This window comes from Mus caroli, chromosome 3 (assembly GCF_900094665.2).
Source record: "Mus caroli chromosome 3, CAROLI_EIJ_v1.1, whole genome shotgun sequence".
NCBI lineage: Eukaryota > Metazoa > Chordata > Mammalia > Rodentia > Muridae > Mus > Mus caroli.
The window spans coordinates 138,705,033-138,729,781 of NC_034572.1; the positions used below are offsets into that span (position 1 = coordinate 138,705,033).

The window sequence follows — 24,749 nt, forward strand, 5'->3', positions numbered from 1 at the left end:
ACACATACACATACACACACACACATACACAGACACACATACACAGACACACACACACATGCACACACACACACAGACACACACACACACATACACACACACACACATACACACACACACACAGACACACACACACACATACACACACACATACACACACACACACAAATTTTAAACTCTATGTAAGAGACAAAGAATATATTTATGTGCATATTCCTTAGAGGTATCTTCCTTACAATAGTTGATATTTTGAAAATCCTTGTTGGATGCATGAGAGAACCGTTGGATAACATGAATCAGTATCCTAGGAACACACTCAAACAGTAGCAAGGGAGAATTTAGCAGATTTAGTAAGAACCAGTAGAAAATAAGGGAACTGAGAGTTTTGCTTAGGAATTTGTATGGCAAAATGACATGTGTCACATAATTCTATTCATTAATTAAGTGAACATATAACAATTGAGTACGATTTTTGTAATAATATCTACTTGTAAGAAAAATGGAGAAAGCGCGATCCTTTTGGGCAGACGACAGTGTAGCTCACTGCAGTTCCCTATTGGCATTTTGTACTTTTATTTTTTTAATGTTTTTGCTCATCTGTTAAACTGCCCTGTGTTGGGATTCTGCATATTTCACATATTCCATCTGTGTACATTCTTTACACAGAGATAGGAACTTCCAAGTCCACAATTTATGAGCATATGATCTTAATTGAACATAGTCAGTGCATGGAAGGAATTTGTAGAATTCCATTAGATTGTTCCCTTGATATTTGTCTTGTACCATGCCATTACATTGTAGACTAATCATTTCCAATTGAAAGTTATGTGGAAACTCCTCAACTGTACCAATAGACTGAGAAAAACAGAATCCTCTTCCACCCGCGTCTAAAATATGCACCTGAAACTGAGACCAGGAAATCTGACAGAGGTCTCACTTTTGTCTTAATTTTTGACAGTACAGGAGAGTATAAGGCTCCTAGTGTTGCATGGGATTTGGTTTTGAAATAACTACAGTGTGTGTTACACATAAAGTCACTGTTCACCTGTGTTATTTTGAGTTTCATTAACTAATAAGCATTGTGAAGTCTACAGCAATATCGAATTGTTTTGTTTTTGTTTTGCTTTGTTTTGTTTTGCTTTGCTTTGCTTTGTTTTGTTTTTTGAGATAGGGGTCTTACATATCCTAAGGCTAACCTCAAATGCACTTTGTCATCAAGGATTACCTTAAACTCCCAATCTTCTTCCACCTCCTGAGTATGGGATTCTAGGTGCAGCCCACACCACCTGGTTTAGGGCCAGGTGTGTCTAGCAAGCCGCTGACTCTCTGAGCTTTGTCCCACGTAATTTCTGTCTTTAGATGACTTTCTTTACTTTGGGAAGATTTCAGATATATCTACTACTTATTTACTGTCCTTTTGTATTGAGGGATGTTTCTTTCATTTAGGAAAGTTTTTGTCTCATCTCAAAATCCTTCAACTCTGCTGTACTTAGTCCCAAGCCACTGAATATTGTGTAACTGGACAAGTCAAGATATCCCATCCCTCATTTTTGATTAAAAACTTTATAGAACCAAAGAAGATTAAATCCACAAAAGCCAATGGAATTCACTGTTGACACACAAGTTGGATAATATATATATTATATTCAAATAGTTACCTCAGGTTCCCTGACAATAAATAATGCAGTGAATATTTATAGCTTTAAACATCAGAATTTCCCAAGCTTTGACGTTTGTCCAGCAGCTCTTTGTCTGTTTGTCTGTCACAGCTGTCAGTTCTGTCAGCTCTCAGAAGGTTCCACTTCAGGCTGTGTTAATCTGGTTCTTGCTAACTTCCCTGACAGTAGTCTTCCTTGCAGCCACCCACAGCCTATGGTTAACTACTCCATCATCTCAAACTCAGCGTGGACTCCTGGAATGAGCAATTTATCAATACTACAAACTTCGGTTGGCTTACCAAGAGTAAGAAAACCACTTTAAAACCATTTTCTATAGCCTTGAACTGTTGATTCTATCAAAATGTCAACATTTCAAACAATATCCTTACCAAAAGGCTAAACAAACTTGAACAAGTTTTTTGCTACACGATGGAATTCAGTCATCAGAAACAAGGTTAATTCTTTACTGAGCTGACAAATGAAAGCCTTATTTTATTTCATCCTTCTTTAAAAGATGTGTGTGTGTGTGTGTGTGTGTGTGTGTGTGTGTGTGCTTCTTCTATGATAAGACATTCCTTTTTTAAATTTTTCTAATTTCCTATCTGTTGCATTCATATAAAGTTGAAATATGTCCTTGGTCTGATATTGTGGAGTGAATGTAGTTTTAGTGATAGATATGGTTTCAGAACATAATAAATACAAGAGTTTGTCATTTAATTTGCTAAAAAAATCCACATTCTGCTGCATCTATAAATCATGACATTCAACGTTCGCCTTTCTTATTTTGACACAGTATATATGTTCCAATAATAAAGACAAGAAATAAATATTTACAGGAAGATCATGTATGTCCCATTTGAAACTCTGCCTTGCTCCAATCTGCTTTTAGCAAACAGAAAAAGTGCCACCATCTCTGCCATGGCTCCCCAGCTCTGCCACTGCCCAAGTGAAGCCAGGACCAATACATTAAGGAATGAGTGTGGCTGGGTCTCAATAAAACTTTATTCATATTTACTAAAGCTTTAATCTCATATACTCTTCACATTTTAAATTATTGTTATTATTTTGATTTTCCTATAATTAAATGTGAAAACTATGGTTGTGTTATAATCCATACAACAAGAGCTAAATGCCTGCATTTGGCTTGACAGACATAGACGGCCAACCTTGATTCAGGATTTGGTTTTATGTATTTAATATTTGCCTGTTTATCTTTATTTTCATAACTATTTTACTGGATTTTCTAGAATTGTGCAATTGAGAAATAGAGAATTCTTTGTGATGAGACAGACATTCTTCTGTAAGAGTTGCTATGCACAGCAAAGTACGCATCCTTAAATTAAAACAGGTCAAAGCATACAGCACAGCCTGCTTATGTAAATCAAGAGGAACTTGGTGTTGCTTTATAGTCTCTGTTTTAAAAGCCTAAGGTCTTATTAACTATAATTAGATATTTCATGTGAGTAATGAGTCTTCCAAACTCTTCTTTATTGTTTCACTCCTGAGGGAAAGCATAACTCTCAAATCTGGGCATTACGTCACCAGCAGCCTCTAGAAACACACTCCTTTCTATATTTATTAAGCCTCTATGCTGGCTTTCTCCAAATGTGCTAGTTTTCATTCCTTGTCTGTTGTTTAGGGCGTGCCAGGCAGCCCAGGGAGAACAGGACTGGCTGGATCCCCAGGTCCTCAAGGAGGAAAAGGCGCATCAGGCCCTCCAGGAAGCCCTGGTGCTCCAGGCCCAAAGGTACTTTCCCCCTGTGTGTCAGGACCCCGTGTATACTGACTATGTCACAGCTGAGTCTGTCTTCATCTGGCTAATAGTAAAACCACATTAGGAAAAAGGAACATATGTGGCCTACATGTCTCTGTTTCCTGTGGTAGCTACTAGTCATGCAACTGGTGGGACTTCCAAACTATCCTGTGTTTGACTCACAACTACCAGGCAGAGCTCACTCACCAAGCGCTAGAAGCATTTCTAAAATGTTCCTTTCTCGCTGGGTTTGGGTTCTCCTTCTCTGTCATCTTCCTTCTACAATTAGAGAAATGGAGTTTAGTGCCAGATGCATACTATCTCAACTAAACTTCTTCCTCTAAAGCTGTATGTAACCACGGTTCACTAATCCTGATACTAGAGCCACCCGCTGCCGAGGTTGGTAGGACTGGAATGCTAATTGTGGTAAAATCGGGTCCGTCCCTCAGGAACCGCTTGCTTCCCAGTTCTGTGTAGCTGAGTGCTCTCTGGAAGACAAGAAAACATCAAAATGGTCACTTATGTACAAAGCATGTTCTCTGTCTCATAACGCTTTCTATGCGCCAAACCTTCCCCCGTTTTCTCTGAGCCTTCCCATATGCATTTCATAGGCTCACCCCTTCCCTCTTCTTCCCACGGGCAGATTCCCCAACCCCTGGAATTTTCTTTACTTATGGCTGTACCTTTTATTTATTATAATAATATTTTATGTGTGGTAAATGGTGAAAAGGATGAGAATGATATATTTGCCATTCCCAATGCCTTGTGCTATTCTAAAAACCTCAATAGATATATTTATATGTATGGATGGATGTATTTCATTAGTATATTTATAGATTCTGAGGTCCCAACCACCTTTCTTTGTCTGGCCTGCAGGGTGAACAAGGGCTACCTGGTCAGCCTGGAGTTCCGGGTCAAAGAGGTCACCGAGGAACACCAGGCGACCAAGGACTCCGTGGAGCGCCTGGTCTGAAAGGGCAGCCTGTATGTGTCAGCTCTGAAGCCACCACTCACTCACTCCACAAACCAGGCCACCACTGTCCAATAACGGTTGTCCTGTCTGTTTGCCTTGCAGGGGGAACATGGTGATCAAGGTTTGACAGGTTTCCAGGGATTCCCAGGCCCCAGAGTATGTTTATATATGTTTTGGTAGTCTTACACGTATCTCGGAAAAAGAGGGGTTTAAGTAATCAATAGTCTGTGACTCGAGCCTTTCTTTAATCTTTAAAATTCTTGTTGGTATACCCATACATTTGAGTTTTGAAAAATGTTAATTTCAAAGCCTGTCTAATTTCGGAACCTAGTGAGGTTGGGGGGAGGGAATTAACGTTCAAGGCAAGCCTGGGATATATAAGACCTTGTCTGGAAAAAAAGTTTTAAATACAGGTGGAGAGCAGGCTCATTGAGTAAAGCACTTGCCATCTAAGCATGAAGACTTCGGTTCCGGCCTTCAGTGCCAGAAGCTTTGGCTGTTTTCATCCCAGCACCCACTGGGGGCAGATGGGGGCCAGTGATTGGAGGCTCAACTGTGGGCCAGCAAGGCCGGCATATGCAGCAAGAAAGACCCTGCAAAAAACACAGTGGAGCGCAGTGCCTGTCCTCTAACCCTCCACACACACATCCACTCTCACACGCACACACAGGTATCACACACACAAACAACCACGTACACACACGCACACACATTAATAAAACATTTCTATAATCTTATATCCCGTCAATTTTCTTATACAATTGTCTTTTGTTCCCGTTTTAAGAGCTATTCTTGAACATTATAGATTGCCATAAGACTCTTCATTTGTAAAATATTTATAGAAGGCTAAAGCAGGCTTTCTGTTTTTCATTGTGTTCCTTAGGGTCCCGAGGGGGATGCTGGCATTGTTGGAATTGTAGGCCCTAAAGGTCCCATTGGGCCAAGAGTAAGTATAGAGTCATTCTGTCACCCAGGACTTCTGCTTGTTTGCTTCATGTAGGACTTTAAATTTATATACTTCATGCTATAAGGATTACTTAATAAAGTGATTTTTAAGATGAAAATGTAAAACAGCATGTGCAAGCTTTTATAGCTCATAAATTAGTTTGAGCAAAATACCATCGTAGGCCACCCACACTTCTCAGTTCTTATTAAAAAAAAGAGAACAATCATCAGAGTAGCTGTGGAGAAGAGACAGTGTATCTGTCAACCCACCCCAGCATCACAAACAAAGCAGTCTTGTGCCATGCACATTGATACAGAGGTCAAACAGCATCCACCTGGGGGAGGCTTGCCTCTGCCCAGAGCTCTTAAGACCACACTTTGACAGCTGTGTCTTCTCTGCTCAGGGTCAGATATGCCAAGAGAGTAGTCGGAAGGGCAGAAACACTTCCAGAACTCAAAGGCTAGCAAACCTCATCAGCACTCGTTCTACCTGGACCTGCAGAATGCTAAAGGAGCCAAGTCCGGTCATGGTCAGGGTTAGTTTTACTTTGTTATGGCTTTTTTATGGCCATCCTAGTGAGGGGTGGTTTATAAAATGGAAATGAAACAAAACAAAGGTTTCTAAACTTCAAATCGTGGTTTGGCTGTGGTCATAGCCACGCCACGAATTGGAGCAGTTGCTAGGGCTTAGGGGGGCAGGAAAGGAAGGAAGAATCAGCTCAAACCCATCAGGAAAGATTCCTTGCAGAGCTTTACGACCCCACATCACTGTCTTGATCAAAGTAGTCAATGAAGTCAGACTCTTAAAATTCTATAGCCCTCCCTAGTTCCATCAATGACTTGTTTTCGATGAGATAAGGAACAGCGCCGTATGGGATGTGGCTTGGAGTCGTGCACACATCATCAGGTGTAAGCTTGTTGGTTGTTTTCACCATTTCTAAGAAGCCAAGGAAAGTGGGTGCTGTCCCATAAAGTGTCATTTCTGATCATTCACACCTGCAGTAGACGAATGGGCTATTGTAAATTAAATGTTGCTTTTATGACCTCGTCAGTGTCTGGCTGCTGTCAATAAGTGGGGTTCCATGAAGGGCTGAGGCTCTGTGAGCCAGGACTAGAGCCTGTATCACTTCCTGGGTCAGTCCCTTTTGTTACCTGATTAACAGCACTGGGTACAATTCTTGTCAAGAGCTCACAAGGCTTGGAGTAAGAGAAGCCTTGGGAGGCAAGTTAAGGTCCTGATGTGCTAGGATTGCGGAGGGGTGTCGGGGAGGAGGACCAATGTCCAGTCTGTGTCTCTTATGTCATTTAATCCTAATTAAAATCTTCTGAGAGCTGCTGTCACCCCACTTTGCAGCTCAGAAAACTAAGTCTCTGGAAAATATTTCCAAGACCATGGCATGAGGGTATGTCAGCCAAGGAAGAATTTGCCTCCCTATCTGATTGATCAAACCGCGTACCATACTACAGGGCTACTCACTAAAGCTGCAGAATCAGAATGCACAGTCGGTAGGAAGTGCTCTCAAGTCCGCTTCCTGCTCCCAAAATCAAGAAGAGCTTAATGATTAAATAAGAGTAATTAAGTTAGAAAATCGGGACTTCATTGTGCCCCGTTCCAAAACCATGCTTATATAGATAACCTCTACCTACCACATAGACAAATAATACCTACTATTAAAATCATAGTGCGACATTTGTGAACACATAGATAAATGTACGTGATTAATGTTTTCATTGTGTTTTCTCCAAGTAGTAGCCTTTACGATTCAAGTAACATTATTTGGGAGACTTATGTTGTAATTAGATTAAAGTTTCCTCAACATATATTGAGTCTGGAGGCTGAGGCTACACTGCATTAAATTAAAATACCAACTTTCTCAGTTCAATTATAGATCTTTGATATTTGAGTACTGTGTTTACAAATCATCTCTTAAAGTTTGTTATGTTTAAAAAGTGATCTCAACTCATTTAGTCTCTCAGTGTGCAGGTCTACTTACTATTAGAGCTGTCACACAACGGGCTACATCACATTATATTTAAGTAGAAAGCATTTTCATTTTCTCCACATGTTGTAGGAAAAGAGAAAAACTGTTAGGTATTTATAATTGAATATTCCATACTAACTGTCAACCAGAAAGAGAAATGTCCTCTCAACTGAAGTGGAAAGTCGAATTTGATAGAAAAAAATGAAATGAGTATTTTATATTCATTTGAAAATGACAGTGTATGGTGGGTGAGCACTCTCACAGAAGCAGGAGAGAGGGGTGATGGGAGAGGGATTTGCAGAGGGGAAACTGGGAAGGGGAGTAACATTTGAAATGTAAATAAATAAAATAACAATTTCTTTTTAAAAAGAAAGGACTTTACTAGCACCCCAGCTCTTTAGGGGACATCCTCATTATCACCAGGTCAGATGCTCAGCATCTTTCATGTCCAGTTCTGCCATGTCTCCCAGAGGAGCCTGCGGCTTGGTTGGTCACAGGAGATGCCCTCTGGTTCTGCCCTGAACTCCCTTTCTACTGTGTGCCATGGAACCCAGACACCCATCCTTTCACCATTTATACAAAAACCCACTCAAACGTGTGTGCATTGTTCTGGAACCCCTGTGGAAAGCAACATCATTTGTTATGAAATGCCCCACATACAAAATATAACCTTGAACTTCTTACTGCATGGAAATTTCAATTTTAATTTGTATTAGAAATAACTTACAGCTCTTGGATTGGAAACTACAGCAATATTACAATTTTATCATATACTGTCAAAATTACTATAATTTATGCTAGTATTATACTATGCTGTATGCTAATATGCTAATAATATAAAAACATCCCTCCAACAGACTTTGACTGACTTCTTTATTCCCAATAGGGAAACACTGGTGCTCTTGGCTAGAGCAGGAATTATAATATACTAAAAAGCTATTTTGAGATAGCTATTTTATCACTGCATATGTTTTCTTGGGGTTCTTTTTTCCATGAATATACATGGAGAAGGAGGCTTACTATTGTAACATTGGGCCTTCCTATGCCCATCCCAGTTCCCAAACAATGACACAGGGGCTTACATTTATTTACAGTGCTTTTGGCCTTAGCTTAGGCTTGCTCCCCAGCTGGCTCTTAACTTATATTAACCTGTTTATACTAGTCTATGCCTTCCACATGGCTGGTTAGTTACCTCTCATTAGTTCTGTATGTCAGATTCCCTCGGAATCTAGGTGATCAGTCTCCTGTGCCTGACTCTTTCCCAGAGTTCCCCACTCTGTCCATAAGTCCCACTTTATTATCCTGTCTTTTGCTATAGGCTGTGGGCCTTTTATTTTAACCAATCAAAGGGTGCCTTAGGTAGGCAAGGAAGGACAGAGACACATGTTCCCACAGTGTACAGAAACATCACTCCAATAGACTGTTTTGTAGACTGAGACTGACTGCTTTCTTTTACCCCCACAGGGAAACACTGGCCCTCTTGGCCGAGAAGGGATAATAGGCCCAACAGGTGGAACTGTAAGTTTATTACAACATAACTTTTACTCTGTTGTTGTTGTTGTTGTTGTTGTTGTTGATGATGATGATGATGTTGTCGTCTATCCTATTTCTAATTCCAGAATACTCCATAATGAATTGGCTTGGGTATTTAAGAAGCAATGGCTGGAAAGGCAAATTCATATTTCCTTCTGGGGAGCCACTCTTCAGGGTCATAGAATAATAGGTTTGAATGGTGGAGACACTCAAGCTTGAGAAAAGAAAAACCAACGGAGCCAGGGAGGGGGAGCAGTAAACAGAGAAGCAGTCACTAAAACTGTAAGCACGGGTCAAGTTCTGAAGGAAAGAACACAGAGAGTGAGCTGAGTTCCGACTGACAAGATCTGAGTCTTGACATCCGTGGTTCTCAACCTCCCTAATGCTGGGACCCTTTAATACAGTTCTTCACGTCGTGGTGTTCAATGCCCAAAGAGGTAGCGACCCACAGGTTGAGAACCACTGGCTTAAAAGCACCCACTATGAAAAGTAAGATGTTGGTAAAATGAGTAAGAAAACCAGGATACTAGAAGGTTAGACATGACAGAAAGGAGTCTCTGGTGCAGGCTACACTGTGAGAATAATATGAAAATGTACAAGGCTAACTTATCTCAGAGGCTTTTTGTCAGCACTGTAGCTTTTGTTTTGCTTCATTTTCTGTGACATTTCTCAAATTGGTACAACACGTGGTTGGAGTGGGTATCACTTCTGTTCAGTGGATGACCTTTGTAGAGGGTCATCTGGTCCGTCAAGGTAAGGAACCCAGTGAGTTACACAGCTGATGTCTCCATTTGTCCAGGCCATGTCTGGAGTGGACATAGAATCAGCATAGCGCCAGTGCCAGTGGTAAAGCAAATCCAAGAAATAAGACAATGGCTGAAACATAGTCCCGGGGCCCATTACAGCCCAGAGAAGTTACGCACAGAAGAACACAGTCGGGTAGAGCCTGGGAAAACCAAGACTCATTCCCTCCCGGGAAGCCATATTGTAAATCATTTGAAAGTGTTGTGTGTAGTCACATTTAAAATTGAAAATAGACTGTTTCAAGTGTTAAGGAGAGCTCTTCTCTTTGATAAATTTGGAGAATGTGCCATGAAAGTTACTGGAGTTTATTCAAAAGAAATAAAATGTGTAACTCATTCTCTTGGCTTCTAATATTTGCTATTCAGAGCAGCATAACACTGTAGGTGGGAGAGTTCTCATAGTTCAGTGGGTGGTTCTGCAGCACACGCCGTTCTGATTAAGGAATGACTGTTCTCTGTCAAAAATTCGAAGTATTATCGGTCAAGGAAAATGTGATAAAGAAATGCCTCAATGGAAATATCTCACTGTGTTTTGTTTATACCATAGCTGTTAAAGGTCATTATGCTATTCGATGTGCACATCAAGTTTCTTTTCAAATTTTTTCCATATTCTGGTTTTTTCCATTCTAAGAAGAATCCACTATAAGAAATAATCATCTGAAAATCACACACGTGCACACACACACGCAAATATTGTGAGGGAAAATCAGTAGGGGTGGAGTCAGTGATGGAGACTAATAATGAGGGTGCAACATTATCGGGCTGGAATGTGTGGTGGTAAAAAGAAAGATGCTGCTCAGTGTAACAGATGAAAGGACAGAATTAGATGTGTGAGCATATTGTAATTCAATCATTACAAAAACTGCTGCAAGCAGTGGGAGTCCCGACCCAAACTGACTTGTACAGGAGTAAGGACAAAAGATTTCTCATTTGGTGAGTTTCTTAATTTAGTCACTTACGAGTACTCAGAGTCACACTTAAGGTTGGATTTTCTGATGTACAGTCGACTGGCATTTGGCCACATGGCCATTCCTATACTGGTGGCAGGGAAAGGACATGGAATTCACTGGGATCTCATTGGTGCTGAAAGAGATTAGACGCTCACTTCACCATTTTTAAAGCCCCAGATAAAGGTGATGTAAAAACAGAGCAGAAAAATCATTTTTTAAAAAAATGATCTAGAAGACACAGCTGTCTCTTACAGGTTGGGGCTGTATATGTCTAGGAGTTTGAAAATATTTTTTTGTTTTGTTTTGTGTTTGGCTTTTTCGAGGCAGGGTTTCTCTGTGTAGTCCTGGCTGTCCTGGAACTCACTCTGTAGACCAGGCTGGCCTTGAACTCAGAAATCCGCCTGCCTCTGCCTCCCAAGAAAACATTTTTTAAGAAACTTATTTTAAGTTTGAATTTTTTTCAATCTGGATGTGGGGAAATTATTCCCAATGCACATTAAGAAATAAGTATAAAGCAACTAAAAGCACCTGCCACGCAAACCTGGCAGCCTGAGTGCAGACCCCAGACCCCACAGGACGAAGAGAGCTTAGTGCTGAGAGCTGTCCTCAAACTCCCACATGTGCACCCCACCTCAGCACATACACTAAATAAAGTCAAAGGGGAACAGAGAGAGAACGAAAGAGAATGAAGAAATTGCTCTAGAAACACGAATCTCAAAGGCAAAGAGAAACATAACGGACCTTAGAGATTGTAAGAAATTCCTTTCCAAATGCACCTGTGAGTGAATATCAGATAGCTCTCCTGACCCCACTGGTTAAGTAAGGCCACCGGTGTTGTTTCGATTTCTCCGTGGGGTGGCCTTGGAGTGCTGAGCACACAGAACAATCCATCAGTATAGGTTGTTTGTTTGGTTTGGTTTGGTGGGAATTTCTGATTACTCAGAAAATCTGTCTATGAATTAACAAATATTCCTAGATAATAAAACAAAAGTATAAAATGACATGTTCCTGAGCCCAACCATTACTGCATCAAACAGACAATGGCCCCTGACATTGAACCACTATCTTTTTTTTTTCCCCTCTCTTTTAGGGACCCAGAGGTGAAAAAGGCTTTAGAGGTGAAACTGTAAGTTTAACTAAATGTCGGAATTTCTGGTTACATCATCCTTTATCTCTTTGTGATAATCCCTAGGGAATCAAAGATCATGTTAGATTTGCCTGTCACACCTGTTACTTGTGGAGTAAAAAATTATAGTTGTCAAGAAAAAGAATTAACCTGTATGGTTAAGTATGGATCTGATGAGCCCTAAATGTGCTTAAGGGCCTGTCAATCATAGTCTCCCAAGATCACTGTGTACAGGAAGAGATTCACCTTCTCCAGGGCCCAAGCAACAGCTCTGCCAGGTCATGTTAGGCACTCATGCTATACCCAGCCAGCACTAATGACACTGCAAGGGAGACTCAATGCATTAGCTTGTTTGTGCTGTTCTAAGACAGACTCTCGCTGTGTTGCCCAGGCTAGCTTTAAAATTTACTCCCCCTGTCTCCTCTCCTCCTTCTAAGGGCAGGGATGACAGGCATACATTCTTAATAAAATTGTTGTTGTATATTTGTTCAGTGGTAGTGTGAGCTATGTATAGAGATATTTTAAAAGGCCACCACCGAGAAGCAAATGGGAACACCCACCATTTCCTACAAGTACCATCACTTGGTTGGGCTTTGCCACAAGGAAGATTCATGTTGACCAGACTGCAGCATCCCCCATGAAGAGACAGTAGGTGTGGAGTGAATTAATTACACCAAGTACCTGAAAAGGGGAACAAATGACTTTAGACTTTCCCAACAGACAATATAGCGGGAGGCAAGATCACACGCACACAGGGAGTCTTATCTCTTGGGCTGAGTAGAAATGGGAATGAAAACCAGAGGTTGGTATTAGCTCACTTCCTGTATCTCCCTGGCTCTGCGTGTCTGGCTTATCCTAAGCACAGTGGCTAGATCATAAGCTTCCGTGAGGTCAAGAAACCTCAGGAGCCCGTGGCGATGTCATAACGCAGGAATGTTATAAGCGTTTCCTGTGAAGACAGATTACTTGCTCTGACAGATTGAAAACTCCATGAGTTATGACTGTAATTTTAGATTTCTGATAAAAAGATGGCATCTAGAATAAACAAGGTAAAGACCAGGCAGGTCAATCCCCTCTAAATGAAACAGACCGAGCTGCAGCCACTTCTTGCTGAAGGGTCCAAGAGCCAGGCCTGGAAGGCCCTGGAAAGCCAGGTGAGTGGTAGATAGCGATGATGTTTAGACACTGCACTCTGATGCCTTCCTTCTCCTGTTCTTTCTGCAGCCTCCTCACTTAAAGTTCTTGTTCCTGGTACTTCTGTGCTGCACTCTTAAGCCACTTTGTTTCTGTTCATCCGGACATGTCTATTTAAAGGCCGTTTACATAGGCTGGACTTGCTGGAATATTGGGCACATCCTGCGCCCATCTCTGGAAACAACACTTAATACCCAGGACTGAGAACAGTGCCTGTCACCTGTAGCTTGGTTCTTTTCTTTGGAGATACCTTACCACTAAGCCTTTTCCTCAATAAGCCTATTATTATACTAGTTTTCGTTCATAGTTTGTGACTAAAATATGTGACATAAACAACTTAGGCAGGAAAGATTTGATTTATTCATGACTTCAAAGCACTAGGTCCAAGATTGCTTACGCGCGCGCGCGCACACACACACACACACACACACACACACACACACACACACGAGAGGAATATGTGATAGAGAACAGCTGTCATGGCTGACAGGATACAAAGCTGAAAATCTTAGCACTCTCCTAGTCTACTTTTATTTCTTTTATTCCACTCAGTCAGTCATCTCTGGTAATACCCTTACAGATATGCCCAGAGTTGTGTTCAAACACCTAAATGCCAATAAAGATCAGCCGTCACACCACTGTATAAGGACAATGTCCCCTCTTTCCTGAAACTGTACCCTCCCTTAACCTAGTTCCTTGCTACCTGCTATGTTACTTATATTTGGTCAGCATGTCTCCCTCACTAGGGCATAAACTCCATGGAACATCTGTTCTGCTTCTAGTGTTTGTTTTAGTGATGGGACCCCAATACCTGTCTTATAGTTGGCATTCAGTAGGCAGTAAATTTTAAATGAACTGTAAATATGAGTGGCTATGGAGAGTAAATTCAAATGATTTATTTTTAAGTATTATTTTGGTTTCTGAAATCAGCTTCCTGAGAGTGGTCTGGAAGAGAACAGTGTACATATTTGATGCCATCTTTGATATCACTATTTTGATACTACAGCTACCTACCACCTTTGATAGCTGTAATCCCTGGTCCACAGCACTGGTCCATAATGAGAACACGATTAACACTGGCTAGAAGAAAGAACACTAGGCTGGCTTGGGCTTGATCCAGTAATGACTCCTCTCTGAGTACGGCTACTGTGACAAGTTCCCCCGCACTGAAAGCCATCTCTGAGAGTTACTGGACTCTCATTCTTGCATTTAAGTTCCTGCCAGATCTTCTCTGTGCTGCTATGCAAACAGAAAATCAGTAAATCCCCTAGAGAACCACTCACAAAGGCACAGAATACAGAACTGACCTCAGTTCCCACCCCTCTGTAACTTACCAGCGTCATCCATTCATCTCACCTCCGTCACCGACACACTTGGTGCGTATTCCCACGCTATCAGCCCCAGTTCTGAACATCTTGTCATTGACTCTGCTGACCCCACTGCAATCCATTCTCCATGTACCAGAAACATTGTCAAGGAACGAAGCCTTGACCTCAGCCTTCCCTGACTCTTACACGCATACAAAAATCTAAGCTCCGCCTTCTCAATATAAAGCCCTGCCTGACCTCGCTTCTATTTTCCCTCTGGTCTCAGACACAGCACTTGCCCTGCTACAGGCTCTCGCTTCCTTGGGTTCTTCAGGATGTCTTCTTGCTACCCAGAAATACCTTTCATCTGCTCATCAAATGACTGCTTTATCACAGGATCCCAACCTCTGCTCAAATATCATCTTGGAGATGTTTTTCCCTTGCCATAGGTTCGGGCTTATTATTGAGGAAGGTTCACATCCTCCGAAGCATAACTTTAGATTTCAGAATTGGTTAGAAATGAGTCCTTCCCACCTGTAGGGCGCTATTTCCATACATCCATGTAAGAGAGGTTTCTTCTCTATTCTACACTTGATCCTTGTCTGGCGGCCTATGGGTTTTGTTTTTAAACCCTGGGACGCATATTCTGTAAACAGCTCCAGATTGTGGTGTCCTAAGAAACCTGCTCATGGGTAGTTATAGGAGTAGGTAGGAAACACAAATCTCTTGTGTTTCTCAGAAATTAATTTTGAATAGTTAAAAAAAAATGTCTGACTTCCCTGGGATTCCAAAACACTCTTAGGACAAGAGTAATTAATTTGAAATGAAATTTAAAGAGCATTGGCAGAAATAATAGAATGAAATTATTTTAAAAGAAAAATATTAACTTACACCAAAAATAACATTCTGGTTTTGACAGGATGTCAGAACTTGAAACATAGTAATGCAACAGAAGTAGAAAAACATATAAAGAGCAATTTGGCACAAATTTTAGAGAGGGTACTTCATTTTTGTAGTATGTTATGATAAGATAAAAATTAGTATAGTGTTGAAGAATTCCACTGACAATTTCTCAAGTACTCTAAGTTAGTATTGCTGTATAGCTTTTGAGTATGAGAATTATCTTATTGCCTCTAATTTGGCTTACTCATTATAAGAAATGTATGAAAAGAATCCTATATTTTAAAATTAAGAACTTAAGGTGCTACAGAGGTGGGTCAGGTTAAGGGTGCTTCCTGATCTTCTAGAGGACCCAAGCTCAGTTCATGGTACCCACACTGGGCATGGCATAACTACCTATAACTCCAGTTAAAGGAGATGGAGTGCCCTCTTCTGGTCTTGATGAGCAGCTGTACTCATGTGCACACACACACAAGTACACATATGAAAGAGAAAGAATTTAAAATATATAGATGCATGTTTTATTCCTAGATTATATAATTCATTCAAATAAAAAAATAGATCAACTTTTTTGATTCAACTAGAAATTCCCCTACACTTATACAAACTTCAAAATTGAAACTTTTAGCTCATATATTCCTGGGTATAACACATTTCTCCAATTATAAAAGATGAGGGATAATTTTCTTTTTTTTAAAAAAAAAGGCTTGAAAACCAATTCTTATTCTATGTATCTGTCATCTGTGTCTCTGTGTCTCAACTGTGTATTGTGTGTGTGTGTGTGTGTGTGTGTGTGTGTGTGTGTGGTGTGTGGGGGGGGTGCACGTGTGTTCAAACCTAGAGCTTTAATCATGTTAAGCAAGTAGTCTGCCAGTGAGCTACATTTCCAGCCTGAAAACTAAACTCTCAAATGGGCCATGGGAACCATGCTCACTGAGCCTCTTATTTTCAAATGAGATTTCTGTGACCCAAGAACATGTCAGTTACAAAGATCAGAGCCTAAATCTCTCCACTCACAAACAGTGTCTTCTCACAAGACAACTGAAGAATGGGGAGCTGCTGGGTAAGGGAGCTACAGAGAAAGGGGTCAGCCACAGAGCAGCCTGAGGAGCAGATTCGTACCTTAACATCAGGCTTTCCACCTTAGAGTCCACGGATCCCATCCTAGCACCACTGATAATTAATAAGTCTTACTTAATATTGTGAAAACTTAATTAAGTCTTCCAAACCAGTAGTTCTCAGAAGAAGCCATCTGTCCCTTAGCCCCAAAGATATATTTGACAAAAACTAGAAACACACTCCAGTTGTCAAAAGAAGCATGCTAGTGACAGTTGGAACATAGAGAATCCTGTAATGAAAGTCCCCAAGTTTAAATGGAAAAACAACTCTAAAATAGGACCAGCTTAAGAGAACCTCTGCCAGAGCCTGACCAACACAGATGCAGATGCTTGCCACCAACCATCAGACTGAGCACAGGGACCCCAATGGAAGAGTTAGGGGAAGGACTGAAGGAGCTGAAGGGGTTTGCAATCCCATAGGAAGAACAACAATATCAACTAACCACACACACACACACACACACACACACACACACACACACATCGAGCTCCCAGGGACTAAACCACCAACCAAAGAGTACACATGGAGAGACTCATAGCTCCAGCCACATATGTAGCAGAGGATGGCCCTATCTGATATCACTGTGAGAGGAGGCCCTTGGTCCTGTGGAGACTCAATGTCCCAGCATAAGGGAATGCTAGAGCAGTGAGGCAGGAGTGGGTGGATGTGGAGGAGCACCCTCATAGAAGCAGGGGGAGGGGGAGGGGATAGGGAGTTTGCCGAGGGGAAACTGAGAAGGCAGACAACATTTGAAATGTAAATAAATAAAATAACCAATTAAAAAAGCAAATAAATAAACACAGAACTCCTGAGATAAATGACAACTGCATTTACAGAAAGGAAAGGAAATAAGGAATTTACATAGGAGAAGACCACATACTTAGTTAGATTCAAGGTCACATGCTAGTCTTCTTTTTTTTTTTTTTTTTTTTANAACAGCAGACACCTTTATTACACTTGAGGCTCATTTGCCTTTCTGGGCTTTGATCTTCCGCAGATAGAACTCCAGCTCTTTGCCTTCAAGCACATAGCCGTCTGCTCTGCCACACTGGCCTGGTCGTGAGGCAATACAGGCTAGAAGCTTGTCCTGCTGGGACTGCTCCTCCAGGAGACTGCTGGTTTTGGCATTCTTTTTCTTTTCGTCGTATTTCTTTTGAATTTTCTTTGATCGTTTTTTGTTTAAAATCTCTTCCTCCTCAGGAGTCAGCTTGTCCCCCTTCTTGCGGCCCAGGGGCAGTGCATAGTGGGACTCTATCACTGTCGGTACAGCGTGCTGTCAATGAGCACGATGCAGTTCTTCACCAGGGTCTTTTGGTGCGGACAAGCTCGTTGTTGGATGCATTGTAGACAACATCAATGATCCTTGTTTTGCGAGTACAACACTCAGAGCCCCAGGAAAAGTTNCCCACATCCAATCTCAGGGCACAGTACTTCTTATTGCCTCCTCGAAGTCGGACTGTGTGTATGCGGCGAGGGCCAATCTTCGTGTTGGTAGCGGGCCATCCCAGCTCATACTTCTGCTTCTTGTGGTAGGGTTTTCGCTTACCCCCGTCTTGCGGCGCTTGTGTCAGTTGTCCCGGGAGATGCCCATCACTCGGCACTGGCTGGAAAGAGCGCTAGTCTTCTTAAATCAAATGATAAGCTATGATACTGTTCAGGGATTCATGCAAATTATGGAACAGAACAGAGAGAACCTGGCATAATTTAAAGAGGCTTTCTGAACAGCTACTCAAACCATTATCACAGCCATCTCCACGACCGTGGTTGCCCTCAGGAAAATAACAGTTTATCTACAAAGCCCTGTATGCAGTAGATAGAAAGTAGGTAAACTTCTTAATAGTGTTAGCTGAAGGAAAGAGAGAACTAATAACACATTATGTGGTTGGAATCACAGTTTGTCTATTTGCTTGCTTGACCTGCTCCTGCCATTGTTGTGTTAGGTTGCCCTGCCCTCTCTCGTGGCCAGTTAAGCATTTCGTTGGATTGTATCTGTGATGAGCTGACTCGCTCTGAGGAACGAGCTGAAATGAATTTGGTAGTGTCAGCAGTAGAAATACTTTGCTCCTTTTCCTATGGTACATTCCTCTTTTGGAGTCAGATATAGGATGGATGTTTTGTACTGAACCATCAAAGGGATTTTGTAAATGTCAGAAACATGTGAAGTGGTTCAATGGCACAGCTGTTGATTATTTTTGCAGTGTTGATTCAGAATGGATCAAATTCACTCTAACCTCGGCATGGTTTGGACTTAGACTGTCACTAACGATGGCATTCCTGCAACTTAGCAGGCAGCTTCTGAGGACAGCTTTTGTTGCCCTCTGATTGAATTTGTATGCATAAAAAAATAAAATAAAATAATTCGTAAGCATAGACCATGCAAACTACGAAATGTCTCTCAGGCATAGTGTGAGTTCTCTAGCCTGCTTAAGTAACTGTGGTATTTGTTCTAGCTGTCACAATAAAACCAGGGTTAACAGTCTTAGCAATAAAGCATCCTGAGTATGAAGCCAGTTACAGTATCAACATTATTTGAAACCAGCTGGATATTAATTCTTCTTTTTGCCATCGTCTAACCCTAATCTGAGTCTGACTCAGTATGATGTTAAGATTCAATTCACCATCAAATAAACTAACTTTGAGCAGATGTGTGAGGACTGAGTAATGATTGCTGTTAGTACATTTTGAAAAAATGTCAGCATAACTTTTGGCATCTAAATGGACCCAATTAGCCTTCCTACTTTCTAAATTAATAACATTTCTAATGTTGTTCAATCATGTCATAAGAATTGTTGAGCATCTAGTGTGTATCAGGCACTGTAGTCTTGTTCCAGAAAACTTTAAAAAAGCAACAGACATTTTATCAAACTTTGGGTACGTTCCGAAGTGCTGTGCTCTGTGGAATGAAGAAATAAACTAGTCATGCGTTGAGAAGGGAAGTGACATGCCAGGTGGTTGCAGTAGCTGTAGAGTTTAAAGTAGCACTGAGAGAGAAACGAGCATTCTATCTATCTCAATGGAAAAGAGTGGGTAGGCAGGAGTGTGTGTAAGAGAAGTCATTTATAAAAGAACTTGGTGTACCGGGCATGGTGGTGCATACCTACAATCCCTGTACTGGGGAGGCTGGCACAAGAGAACTGGGAGTCTGATGCCAAATGGGATACAGAAAGAAAACCTACAGGAAGACAAGAATGATGGAAGGGAGATGGGAGGAAGGGGAAAGAGAAGGGCGGGGAGAGTAGGGTTTAGAGATGTGCAGGTAGCTGGCTATAGAAGGTGTGGAGGACGTGTTGATAACGACCACACTTTGAAGAGGAGGCAACCGGATGAGGTGTCTAAGAACCATTTCTGTATTCTGCGGGCTTAACTTTTGGTCTTACCTCTATTGCTCATCCATTGACTGCTCAGTTGTTTCACTTTCTGGGGTGTGGCATGGAAATACAGTACATAACTTATCACATGGATGGAGCTTAGTATAGAGTGGTGAGCCACACTATTAAGTGTATCCTTCTCCCCTAAATGAGAGCCACTGGATGTCTAGGGAATGATCAGATTCCAGTTTCTAAGAAGAATGTCATTAGTGTGATGGACAGACTGCTCTAGTCCTGTTTGCAGAATTCCACTTCTTCCTTTATTGTGGCGTGAAGGAGAGCAGGTCATCTCTTGGCCTCTTTTCTAGGACACGAATCGCTTTATAGAGAGTGCACCCGTATGGTCCAATAACCTCTCAAAAGTCCCATTGCACCACAAAGATAGAAACTAGGGCATTATGCAGATGTTGGGGGACACAGGAATTGGGCCATAATATGTGATTTACATTGAAGATGAAGAAGGATCTTGGAGATGTTTGGAGGGATACAACTTATAGGTATGTGAAGGGAGACAGTATTTAAAAACAATGAGGATCCCAGCTTTGGTGGTTAGGTGGGTGCTAATAGAAATAGCTCAGGCTGAATTAAGATTTTTACATCATAATTTAATTTGTTAATTAAACTTAGTCTCCCACCACACATGCACAAGTACAGGCACAAACACAAATTAAAATTCCAGGTTGTTCAGAATTGTGGGTCATAGTTAAGGGCAAAAGCTTTTAAGTCCAGAGTCAATTGGGAATCATGTGATCTGCACAACATCAACAGGCAACAGCAGAGGTTGGGTCTTGGTTGATACCAAATCTAAAGCCATCTATATATTGTGCTTTGTCTTCATTTCTTTTAGGGTCCCCAAGGGCCGAGAGGTCAACCAGGACCCCCTGTGAGTTCATTTATATTTATATCTGTTTGCCATTGATGAACATACAATGCCTGGTTTTGAGATATTTACTAACTGGGTTTTCTTTTCTTTTGTTTTGTGATTATGTTCCAGGGTCCACCTGGAGCACCTGGTCCAAGAGTAAGTCTTTTTGGTTGGTTTTATTCTGTTCTGTCTCAGAATATCAACTCTGTGTGTGTGTGTGTGTGTGTGTGTGTGTGTGTGTGTGTGTGTATGTGTGTGTATTGCATATGTATATGTTATATATGTGTGTGTGTGTGTATGTGTGGTGTGATATATGTGTGTGTGCATGTGTTGTATTGCATGTCTGTACGTTATGTGTGTGTACACAAGTACATTTGTTGCAGGTGTGTTGTGGATGCCAAAGGAGGATAGCAGCTCTCCTCATTCTATCTGCCATCTTATTCCTTTGAGACAGGTCCTCTCACTGAACCTGGAACTCTTAAGACCCAGCAATACATCTGTCCCTGCTCCTACAGCTGGGGTGTGCAAACTTGCTTACCCATGCCTGCATTTTCACATGGGTGCTGCGCTAAGTCCTTACGCTTGATGGCAAATGCTCTTGTCCACAGAGCTATCTCTCTACCCCCATCATGTGAACCTTGAACTGTTAAAGTCATCCCATCCTTCTGGAATACCTTAGTTCTTTTGCAAAAGCCAATCAGCTATGATAACTTGAAATCCAAGCCCTGTATTTCCTATCTAAAAAAGAGTAATTGTATTTCCTGCTGCTTCTGCTGCTGCTGCTGCTTCTTCTTCTTCTTCTTCTTCTTCTTCTTCTCCTTCTTCTTCTTCTTCTTCTTCTTCTTCTTCTTCTTCTTCTTCTTCTTCTTCTTCTTCTTCTTTGTTCATTTTGAGCATTAAACAGTAGAAAAGCATCCAGCACAGGATAGTACATAATAGGTACTCCATTTCTTCTTCTTTCTGGGACTTGGCTCTTCATTTTAAATCTTCTTTTAACCATAATTCTTTTCTTAGGTTTTACATGAATCCTTGTCAGTTTCTAGTGTCTGGAGAAGCCATCAGATGGCTCGTGTGTTTGCTTTTGATCTAACTACTGCAGCCTAAAACGTGCTAGGCTTATTTTGAAATCATATTTCCATTTCTTAGGCTATTATCACTGATATTTCAATATTCCAATTTTAGATCCTCTATCTACTGTATATTCTAAAGATTCTTTGACCCCCTGCTTCCTATGCAGAGTCTCCATATACCCCCAATCTTAGCCATACCTCATCCGATTGGTCTCCTGGTCACATACAGTGGAAAGTGATCACATTTCCTTCCCAGTTGACATCCACTCTCTGCTCCAAGTAATGGTCAGCCTGCTGTCTTCCAAGCCATAATCATTTCCACATGCTGTTCTCGGGTCATTTACATCATGATAGTTCTGGATAGCTGGCCGCAGCGTTCCACGCTCAACAGATTCGGAACTCTGCATTTCCTTCAGTCTTGCTCTGCAGCTGGAAATAATTTTGCAGCGAGTGCTATGGATCTTTCATACACACAATGCCTCTCTGATCCTCCTTGTCCTCTACGGCCTTGCAATGTGAGGACTCAACCACTGCCTAACCGGTGCCTCCCCACCTTATGGAGGCTTTGAGAAGTTGGGGCTATCTTCCTGAAACTAAGTTCTGAAGAAGTAATGAAATGAATGGCAAACTAGAAAGCTATAGAGAAAGTGTTTGTAATTAGGTACCTAATTAGGAGGCATGTCCCCTGCTCTCAGCTGGAAGATTACTGAGTTTCTACATGACTACAATGAAGGGGACACATGAGCAGTTCCTTCTTTGAGAAAATAACTATAGATATGAATATATGCTTTGAGGAATTAAGAGGCTTAAACTAGAAGATTCCTATGTTTGACAAATGGGTTCCCCACAAACATTACGCTTGATTCCTTCTTTGCCCTCTCCCTCTGTTCTGTTTTCTTTATTTTTGTCAAGTGTGAAAGCACATTTCTTCATACTGTCTGCAGAAGCCAATGTACAAACAGAGTCTAGCATTTGTGCAGAAGTGACAACTGTCACAGCCTCCCTAAACCCTTCCTAATTCATCTTCTCATTGCACCCTGAGATAGAATTGATAGCTCTCACTTCTTCATCCATGCTTATTTTACCTTTGTTTCCCACTCAAGTCCTTAATATGCACTTGTTTAATACATATGCCATGTCTGAACACACGCGCACACACACACAACATCATTTCTCTCAGACTATTTCAGCATGAATCCCCTAAGGAAAACGTCTCACTTGGAGATAAGATGACAGGATTAAAAGTAGAAGCCCAGGCAAGCACAGTGACATGGGAAGCAATGCTACAGCATCAACACTCAGGAAGCCAAGGGTCACAAATCCACCAGCTGGGCAATGCTGTGTGACTCTCAGAGAAACAACAAAGGATTAGAAGTCCTCTTGGTAATTATTTAGCAATTACTTCAGAGTGCAAATTGGATTCATTATTCCATGGAAGATGAAACCAATTGAGTGAGCCTCTTGCAATATTCCTTTGTAGTAAAAATACAACAAGATAAACGTATAGGAAATAGACCTGGGAAGATAGTGAGTGAAAGTGCTTGCTATGAAAGATCTGAGTTCAAATCCCCAGGCCCCAGGTAAAAAGGCTGGACATGGATACCTACATGTGTAACACATCATTGAAAGGATGGACATGTCTACATCTGTATCTACAGTTATATGTTTGAAAATGATAAAATTGGTAACTTTTATGCTACATGAATCTTAATAAGAATCAACTATTAAAAAAAAAACAGCACATCATTAGTAGTAAGACTGAAATTGTTTTGCAAAGCCGTGTTGTCAATTGTAAACCTTGTCACAGTGTAAAAATATCTTGCTGTGGGGCAAGATGAAAGAAGTTTGACAAGCTCCAACCCGCTTCCATTCCCCAGCCTTCCATCAAAGGCCTGTGGAATTAAGTTGACTCACAGTCCTGGAATACAATGAAAAGTGAATGCTCCAGAAAAGGCAGCGTTTGTGGGCAATGGTGCAAGTGTAAGGGTCTGGTAATGAATGGACCTCTATGACACTTAGAAATCAATGAGAACATCTACCCCTGGATGCTAGAGACAGCCCTCCTTGTGCCAAAGGGAAGACCAGAGTGAGAATGTGTGTTGTGTGGGTGTATGTGTGGGGGGGGGGTACGTGTGTGGTATGTGTGTGGTGAGGTAGAAACACTAAAGTTTCAGCTAATTGCTTCAAGTTCAAGGGTCAACTGTGAAATTTAAAGATGTGGGTTGAGAAGTGGCAGACCAGTCCTGGCATCAAGGACCAGGCATACCTCCACCACAGAGAGGGTCAAGTCCTAGAACTGTTTCCTAGCCCTCGATGTTGTAACTATCTACCCACCTGAGACTTTAGAACTCTGAAAAGGAACAGACTCCAAAACCCTGAGGTGCCCAGGTTAGATCTGTGTCTCCCCCATGAACACGGGAGAGAGATGAAGGATCTGGCACAACATAGTGAAACTTACCTAATTCCCATTATTTGAAACTCTGAGGTGTCTCCGAAGCTGTTAACAGTCTGCTCACTTATTCTGTTTCCTATTTTATATGCGTGTCTGTGAAAAAAGAAAAAGGGTTAAGTGATTTCTCACATGATAATGTGCTCTCTCTCTCTCTCTCTCTTTCTCTCTCTCTCTCTCTTACTAGACTACATGAGGACACTGTTTTGTTTTATTTCATTCTGAACCCTTACTCTGTACTTACTGACAGCTTTATACTCAGATGTGGGCAGTTTTATGCCCATGTTTAAAACATTAAGTGATTTTCATGTTATAATATGTTCTCTTAAACTAGAGTGTATAAATCTTTTTTCTTTTCTTTTTTCTTTTCGTCCCATCACTGAACTTAGAGCTTTTTCTGGCACTTTGTTTTGGAACAGTGTCCCAGGCTCACCTTGTGCTCAATTTCAAATGCTGGGATTACAGTGTTGCCACCACACCCAGCTCCACATAAAAGCTCTGTGCTCAGATGAGGACACCCCAAGCTGTTACTGAATGACTGTCCACAAAACTCTTAACTCAATCTGGCTGGGTTTCCAAATGAGAAAGAGAGACAAGTCAGCATATGGAATTCCCACTAAGTGCCAATGAATTCCCACTATGTGCTAAAGGGTCTAGCGGGCTTTGGGAATAGTCTAGGAATTACAGGAATATGAAGAATGCAAAAAAAAAAATCATGACAGTAAACCCTATGAAATGTCTTTGTTTTTAAATG

At 41.3% G+C, this 24,749-nt stretch overlaps 1 protein-coding gene and 1 pseudogene across 2 annotated transcripts in view; one reads left to right on the top strand and one right to left on the bottom strand.

The window, feature by feature from the left end:
- The window catches only part of Col24a1 (collagen type XXIV alpha 1 chain), a 265,128-nt gene that overhangs the window by 215,655 nt on the left and 24,724 nt on the right, over window positions 1–24,749 (top strand). For both annotated transcript variants that reach the window (XM_021158013.2, XM_021158014.2), the window contains exons 48-55: window positions 3,298–3,405; window positions 4,288–4,395; window positions 4,487–4,540; window positions 5,268–5,330; window positions 8,776–8,829; window positions 11,688–11,723; window positions 20,459–20,494; window positions 20,606–20,632. In XM_021158013.2, coding sequence (XP_021013672.1) covers window positions 3,298–3,405; window positions 4,288–4,395; window positions 4,487–4,540; window positions 5,268–5,330; window positions 8,776–8,829; window positions 11,688–11,723; window positions 20,459–20,494; window positions 20,606–20,632 — 486 coding nt within the window. The remainder of the gene's footprint in view (window positions 1–3,297; window positions 3,406–4,287; window positions 4,396–4,486; window positions 4,541–5,267; window positions 5,331–8,775; window positions 8,830–11,687; window positions 11,724–20,458; window positions 20,495–20,605; window positions 20,633–24,749) is intronic.
- On the bottom strand, window positions 17,208–17,834 carry LOC110291075 (annotated as a pseudogene).